This window comes from Salvelinus namaycush, unplaced genomic scaffold (genome assembly GCF_016432855.1).
Source record: "Salvelinus namaycush isolate Seneca unplaced genomic scaffold, SaNama_1.0 Scaffold1457, whole genome shotgun sequence".
In the NCBI taxonomy this organism is placed as follows: Eukaryota; Metazoa; Chordata; class Actinopteri; order Salmoniformes; family Salmonidae; genus Salvelinus; species Salvelinus namaycush.
The window spans coordinates 26356-34697 of record NW_024058183.1 but is presented as its reverse complement, the minus strand read 5'-3'; the positions used below and the strand labels follow the sequence as shown (position 1 = coordinate 34697).

General features: G+C 48.4%; 1 protein-coding gene across 1 annotated transcript in view; it reads right to left on the bottom strand.

Moving 5' to 3' along the window:
* Positions 1-333: 333 nt before the first annotated feature.
* The window catches only part of LOC120036735 (BAH and coiled-coil domain-containing protein 1-like), a 31750-nt gene continuing 23741 nt past the window's right edge, over positions 334-8342 (bottom strand). Inside the window, exons 11-13 of the mRNA XM_038983106.1 lie at positions 6993-8257; positions 2006-2242; positions 334-1639 (exon numbers count right to left, since the gene is read on the bottom strand). Coding sequence (XP_038839034.1) covers positions 1424-1639; positions 2006-2242; positions 6993-8257 — 1718 coding nt within the window. The 3' untranslated portion in view covers positions 334-1423. The remainder of the gene's footprint in view (positions 1640-2005; positions 2243-6992; positions 8258-8342) is intronic.

Here is an 8342-nt window from a genome sequence, read left to right as displayed (position 1 = left end):
TGTAAATATCTGTATTTCTCACTTGTTAATAGTATTCTTTTGTAACCCGTGAATGCAGTCCACGTGGATCTGCTATGTAGCGAGGAACAACTGAAAAGTACATAAATAAAGATGGTTATAAAACAAAATAACACATGTGGAAAGTAACACATTTAAGGACACATTTACACTTCAACAGGATGGCTCCTCTCTCTGAGAGACCTCTCCTGTCATATCCTTCTCTCATTTCTGTGCTCTCCCTCTCTCTCTCTCTCTCTCTCTCTCTCTGTCTCTCTCTCTCTCTGTCTGTCTGTCTGTCTGTCTGTCTGTCTGTCTGTCTGTCTGTCTGTCTGTCTGTCTGTCTGTCTGTCTGTCTGTCTGTCTGTCTGTCTGTCTGTCTGTCTGTCTGTCTGTCTGTCTGTCTGTCTGTCTGTCTGTCTGTCTCAGCAGGGCATATGTAGTGCAACACTTTTACATCTTCAGCTCATCGTCCCAAAAAAAACACAAAGAGCCATATTCACCCCTCATAGAAAAATAAATCAATAAAAAAACATGGAAAGATACCTTTCATATATACTTCTATATAAAATAGTTGTTATATACATATAGACAACAACAACAACAAAAATAACAGATAATTGACCTGTACAGTATACACCTGATCCATAAGAGAGACAAGAGGTACTGAAGTGTATGGCTTGACTGGAAAAATTATTCCAAATATTTACATCTTTATCATCGATATCTTATACATATTTTAACATCCCTGGAATCACGAAGACGAACTATGGAGAGTACATCCCATACCTCACTCACTCACGCACTCAGCTGAAATGAGGCAACCACAGGCCTGTTCCGGAGGGACCTAATGGTGCCTTGAACTGTCCAATCCAAGCCTACGTTCAGCTCTAATTTGGTGACCTATGATGGGTGAGTGGTGTAAAGATGAGGTGTGAAACAGTCCCTCAAACATAACATCCTCAGTCTAAACTAAAGAGATGTTAAGTTGGACCAATGGAAAGTCAGTCTGGTCTCATTGACCTCCTGGATCCTGGTTGTTCAGGACCCAGATCTTTGTCTTCAGTTACCCAGTGAGGGTGTGAGCAGAATGGGGTTCACTGCTGTGAATGGCTACCTCCTCCCCTTCTTCTAACTAGACCCCAGTCTAGCAGCCATGTGTGTTGAGATATCCAGTGTAGACAGGGGACAGCCCTGCCTTGGCCCTGACGTCCACCACTAGTCAGCACTGACTAAGGCCAGGGGTCCTTCAGGCAAAGCCACAGGCACCTTGACCTTCACTTCCTCCAGGACTAACCCATCTGGGAACCCTCCTACGGACTGAGTCAGGCCATGGGCACCTTCAGGCAAAGCTGCGGGGACCTTCACCTTCATTTCCCATCAGATGGGTGGTTCAGTAGTATCCTAAGGACAAGATGTCCTCAGCTCAGCAGACGATGGCCACCCCCTCAGCAGTGAGCAGTTGACCGCTGGTAGGGTCGTAGGTGCCAGCCAGATAGTACAGGCCTTGGGTGGTCACGCTGCTGCTGAGTTTCTGGCCGCGGGCCATGTGCTCATACTCCTCGCGGCTCACCACCTGGCACTTGTGGGAGATTGTCTGGACGTCATTCTCGTCCTCGTGGCACGACTGATACAGAGCGTGCTGAGAGAGAGAGCGAGAGAGAGAGAGAGAGCGAGAGAGAGAGAGAGAACAGCAAACGTCAGTATTTTCAATCGACTTCAACTCTGAAACCATAATATGCTGAGATACCAAAAGACTATGACAGCTTGCTATCCCCTGTAATGTTACAGTATGGTCGCGTTTCAAACAGATTAACAACCTGTGCACTACGATTGGTATAATAACAGATGTTTTATTGCTTGTGAAACATCAAGGCACATTCCCAACTAAAATTCCCAAAATTCCCAGGTTTTCCAGAAATCCCAGTTGAAGGATGCCCAGTTCCTAAAACCTGGATTTTGCAGCCCAAATGGCAATAGAGTGGTCTAAACCTGAATGTGGATGTACCTTGCTGTCGCGGTGCCTCTTGCCCAACTTGGTCTCCTCTGGGTGGTAGAACCACTTGACCTTCACCACCATGCTGGAGCTCCACGATTCCCAGAAGTTCTCGATGCGGCCCACGTAGGGTAGGTGGGGCCGGCCGGCAGAGAGGAACATGGCACAGTCGCCCACTCGCACCACGTCCCTTCCCCGTACGATGGCCTTGTAGAACAGCTTCCTGGACTTCCCCTTCAGCCCCCGCCTCTGTGGAGACACAGGAACACTCAGAACACAGTCATGTCTAGGAACTAGGGGGATTCAATCCAACTCAGATAAACGTCCTGTTCAATACGATACACTTCTAAAAGACATTTCCCTGATGTTTTACGGAGATCACGTTGCTGTAAACTACGTGGCTGTCAGCTCAAGGAGAAATCCCCTTTAGAAGTCACCCTCAGTGCACAGGTTTAGAAGTCACCCTCAGTGCACAGGTTTAGAAGTCACCCTCAGTGCACAGGTTTAGAAGTCACCCTCAGTGCACAGGTTTAGAAGTCACCCTCAGTGCACAGGTTTAGAAGTCACCCTCAGTGCACAGGTTTAGAAGTCACCCTCAGTGCACAGGTTTAGAAGTCACCCTCAGTGCACAGGTTTAGAAGTCACCCTCAGTGCACAGGTTGATTGTGTTGGATTGAATACCAGTCTAGGCGTGCTTAAAGTCACCTGAAGTAGTTTGTAGCTCTGGTCAATAGTGCGGCTCTAAAGGTCATGTACCTCTGCTATGGAGGATTGGGAGAGAGTTAGGGTCTCATGTACCTATTGTATGGAGGATTGTGAGAGAGTTAGGGTCTCATGTACCTATTGTATGGAGGATTGTGAGAGAGTTAGGGTCTCATGTACCTATGATATGAAGGATTGGGAGAGAGTTAGGGTCTCATGTACCTCTGCTATGGAGGATTGGGAGAGAGTTAGGGTCTCATGTACCTCTGCTATGGAGGATTGTGAGAGAGTTAGGGTCTCATGTACCTATTGTATGGAGGATTGTGAGAGAGTTAGGGTCTCATGTACCTCTGCTATGGAGGATTGTGAGAGAGTTAGGGTCTCATGTACCTATTGTATGGAGGATTGTGAGAGAGTTAGGGTCTCATGTACCTATTGTATGGAGGATTGTGAGAGAGTTAGGGTCTCATGTACCTATGATATGAAGGATTGGGAGAGAGTTAGGGTCTCATGTACCTCTGCTATGGAGGATTGTGAGAGAGTTAGGGTCTCATGTACCTCTGATATGGAGGATTGTGAGAGAGTTAGGGTCTCATGTACCTATGATATGAAGGATTGGGAGAGAGTTAGGGTCTCATGTACCTATGATATGAAGGATTGGGAGAGAGTTAGGGTCTCATGTACCTATGATATGAAGGATTGGGAGAGAGTTAGGGTCTCATGTACCTCTGCTATGGAGGATTGTGAGAGAGTTAGGGTCTCATGTACCTCTGATATGGAGGATTGTGAGAGAGTTAGGGTCTCATGTACCTCTGCTATGGAGGATTGTGAGAGAGTTAGGGTCTCATGTACCTCTGCTATGGAGGATTGTGAGAGAGTTAGGGTCTCATGTACCTATGATATGAAGGATTGGGAGAGAGTTAGGGTCTCATGTACCTCTGCTATGGAGGATTGTGAGAGAGTTAGGGTCTCATGTACCTCTGATATGGAGGATTGTGAGAGAGTTAGGGTCTCATGTACCTCTGCTATGGAGGATTGTGAGAGAGTTAGGGTCTCATGTACCTCTGCTATGGAGGATTGTGAGAGAGTTAGGGTCTCATGTACCTCTGCTATGGAGGATTGTGAGAGAGTTAGGGTCTCATGTACCGATGATATGGAGGATTGTGAGAGAGTTAGGGTCTCATGTACCTATGATATGGAGGATTGTGAGAGGGTTAGGGTCTCATGTACCTATGATATGGAGGATTGTGAGAGGGTTAGGGTCTCATGTACCTCTGCTATGGAGGATTGTGAGAGAGTTAGGGTCTCATGTACCTCTGCTATGGAGGATTGTGAGAGAGTTAGGGTCTCATGTACCTATTGTATGGAGGATTGTGAGAGGGTTAGGGTCTCATGTACCTATGATATGGAGGATTGTGAGAGGGTTAGGGTCTCATGTACCTATGATATGGAGGATTGTGAGAGAGTTAGGGTCTCATGTACCTCTGCTATGGAGGATTGTGAGAGAGTTAGGGTCTCATGTACCTATTGTATGGAGGATTGTGAGAGGGTTAGGGTCTCATGTACCTATTGTATGGAGGATTGTGAGAGAGTTAGGGTCTCATGTACCTATGATATGGAGGATTGTGAGAGAGTTAGGGTCTCATGTACCTCTGATATGGAGGATTGTGAGAGGTCTCATGTACCTCTGCTATGGAGGATTGTGAGAGGGTTAGGGTCTCATGTACCTATGATATGGAGGATTGTGAGAGAGTTAGGGTCTCATGTACCTCTGCTATGGAGGATTGTGAGAGGGTTAGGGTCTCATGTACCTCTGCTATGGAGGATTGTGAGAGGGTTAGGGTCTCATGCACCTCTGCTATGGAGGATTGTGAGAGGGTTAGGGTCTCATGTACCTATGATATGGAGGATTGTGAGAGAGTTAGGGTCTCATGTACCTCTGCTATGGAGGATTGTGAGAGAGTTAGGGTCTCATGTACCTCTGCTATGGAGGATTGTGAGAGAGTTAGGGTCTCATGTACCTCTGCTATGAAGGATTGTGAGAGAGTTAGGGTCTCATGTACCTATGATATGGAGGATTGTGAGAGGGCTTTAGGGTCTCATGTACCTCTGCTATGGAGGATTGTGAGAGAGTTAGGTTCTCATGTACCTATTGTATGGAGGATTGTGAGAGAGTTAGGGTCTCATGTACCTATTGTATGGAGGATTGTGAGAGAGTTAGGGTCTCATGTACCTATGATATGGAGGATTGTGAGAGAGTTAGGGTCTCATGTACCTATTGTATGGAGGATTGTGAGAGAGTTAGGGTCTCATGTACCTATGATATGAAGGATTGGGAGAGAGTTAGGGTCTCATGTACCTCTGATATGGAGGATTGTGAGAGAGTTAGGGTCTCATGTACCTATTGTATGGAGGATTGTGAGAGAGTTAGGGTCTCATGTACCTATGATATGAAGGATTGGGAGAGAGTTAGGGTCTCATGTACCTCTGCTATGGAGGATTGTGAGAGGGTTAGGGTCTCATGTACCTATGATATGGAGGATTGTGAGAGAGTTAGGGTCTCATGTACCTCTGCTATGGAGGATTGTGAGAGAGTTAGGGTCTCATGTACCTCTGCTATGGAGGATTGTGAGAGAGTTAGGGTCTCATGTACCTATTGTATGGAGGATTGTGAGAGAGTTAGGGTCTCATGTACCTATGATATGGAGGATTGTGAGAGGGTTAGGGTCTCATGTACCTATGATATGAAGGATTGTGAGAGAGTTAGGGTCTCATGTACCTATTGTATGGAGGATTGTGAGAGAGTTAGGGTCTGATTTCAACAGATTTTACTGATGCTATTAGATTGTACTATGTTAGGTAGGAGGATTGTGAGAGAGTTAGGGTCTCATGTACCTATGATATGGAGGATTGTGAGAGGTCTCATGTACCTCTGCTATGGAGGATTGTGAGAGAGTTAGGGTCTCATGTACCTATGATATGGAGGATTGTGAGAGGGTTAGGGTCTCATGTACCTATGATATGGAGGATTGTGAGAGAGTTAGGGTCTCATGTACCTATTGTATGGAGGATTGTGAGAGAGTTAGGGTCTCATGTACCTATGATATGGAGGATTGTGAGAGGGCTATTAGGGTCTCATGTACCTCTGCTATGGAGGATTGTGAGAGAGTTAGGGTCTCATGTACCTATTGTATGGAGGACTGTGAGAGGGTTAGGGTCTCATGTACCTCTGCTATGGAGGATTGTGAGAGAGTTAGGGTCTCATGTACCTATGATATGGAGGATTGTGAGAGAGTTAGGGTCTCATGTACCTATGATATGGAGGATTGTGAGAGAGTTAGGGTCTCATGTACCTCTGCTATGGAGGATTGTGAGAGGGTTAGGGTCTCATGTACCTATTGTATGGAGGATTGTGAGAGAGTTAGGGTCTCATGTACCTATGATATGGAGGATTGTGAGAGAGTTAGGGTCTCATGTACCTATGATATGGAGGATTGTGAGAGGATTAGGGTCTCATGTACCTATTGTATGGAGGATTGTGAGAGAGTTAGGGTCTCATGTACCTCTGCTATGGAGGATTGTGAGAGAGTTAGGGTCTCATGTACCTATGATATGGAGGATTGTGAGAGGGTTAGGGTCTCATGTACCTCTGCTATGGAGGATTGTGAGAGAGTTAGGGTCTCATGTACCTATTGTATGGAGGATTGTGAGAGAGTTAGGGTCTCATGTACCTATGATATGGAGGATTGTGAGAGGGTTAGGGTCTCATGTACCTCTGCTATGGAGGATTGTGAGAGAGTTAGGGTCTCATGTACCTATTGTATGGAGGATTGTGAGAGGGTTAGGGTCTCATGTACCTCTGCTATGGAGGATTGTGAGAGAGTTAGGGTCTCATGTACCTCTGCTATGGAGGATTGGGAGAGAGTTAGGGTCTCATGTACCTCTGCTATGGAGGATTGTGAGAGAGTTAGGGTCTCATGTACCTATGATATGGAGGATTGTGAGAGAGTTAGGGTCTCATGTACCTATGATATGGAGGATTGTGAGAGAGTTAGGGTCTCATGTACCTCTGCTATGGAGGATTGTGAGAGGGTTAGGGTCTCATGTACCTATTGTATGGAGGATTGTGAGAGAGTTAGGGTCTCATGTACCTATGATATGGAGGATTGTGAGAGAGTTAGGGTCTCATGTACCTATGATATGGAGGATTGTGAGAGGGTTAGGGCAGGAATAGATTGGCATAACCTTAATGACCACAGAATTGTTCCGTTTAAAAAAAGATCAACCCCTGTCTCACCTGAGTGGGGTTCCCCGACCACCTCCACATCTGTCTTCCCGGTAGGAACGTGTTCATCTTGGGTCTTGGTCCTGCATCATCGGGGATAATCCTCTGCCTCTTCACCAGGTCTCTGGGGGGTTTGGAGGGGGACGAGCTGCCGCACTCCTTCCTTTTGAGAAGCTTGTTGTTGGCACTGTGGTCGTTGGTGGCTCCTCCTCCCTTGGTGTTGGATACGGCCACGGCCTTGGCCACGAAGGACTGTTGGCCCTGGTGGGGTCCGGCTGGGGCCGGGGGCTCAGGGGACTGCAGCAGGCCATGGTGGGAGGACAGGCAGCTCTGTAGCAGCAGCGTGGAGCTCTCCTCATCCTCCGAGCTGTAGGACGAGTCGTTATCCGAGGAGCACAGGCTGGAACTGGACATGGAGCCTGAGCTGGATGAACTTGAGGAACCAGAGGAAGAGGATGAGACGGAGAGGCGCGAGAGAAAGCTTCCCGCCGTCCTCAGGCCTCCAGAGGCTGCTGTGGCCAGCGCAGCCGCCCTTCTCCTCCTCCTCTCCTCCTCCTCTTCGTCGTCCAGGTCCGAGTAGGAGCTGTGGCAGTCCCGATGGCAGCTGAGACCCAGCTCGCCGACACCGTACTCCCCCATAGACAGGGAGGGAGAAGCCTTCCTCTGTGGAGGAGGGGCACCCTTAAGGAGGAGCTCAGCCCTCGAGGCAGAACCTGCCTTCCTGTTGTCCTTGACCAGCAGGACTGGGTGGGAGTAGGCCTCAGGCCTGGGGAGGCCGCCCACGCCTTTGGCCCCGAACCCAGAACCACCGCCCAGCAGCAGCAGGGCCTTGCTGTTCTTCGTCTTGGGTGAAGTCACCCCCTCGTGATCCAGTTTGACCAGGAACTCCTGACCGCTCTTCCTGCTGCTCCGTGGAACCTCGCCGGGCCTCCGTCTCTGGACATAGGGCCCGGTCCTGGAACCCAGGGACATGCCGGTGGGCTGGGTGCTACAGAAGGAGGAGTAGCCGTTAGCGATGCTGCTGAAGGAGTCAACCTCGAAGGAGCTGCTGCTGAACAGGCCCTTGGTTGGGGCAGAGACAGGGGCCGGGGGCAGGGGGAACAGGTGGGCCTCCCTCGTCCCCCTCAGGGCCTTCCTGGGAGTCCCGTTGAGCTGGAACAGATTTTCACAGGCTCTCTTCCTGGGGACGGCCACAGCCGGCCAGCTGAGCAGAGGGGCTGCGTTCTTATTGCTGCTGTCTGACAGGTTCTTCTTCTTCCCTGAACCTTTGGGTCTCCCTGCAATTCAAACCAATTGAATGTCTGGTAAGTCACCAATCAGTTCACACTACATATACCTTTACAAGATCAAGAGGTTACAAGA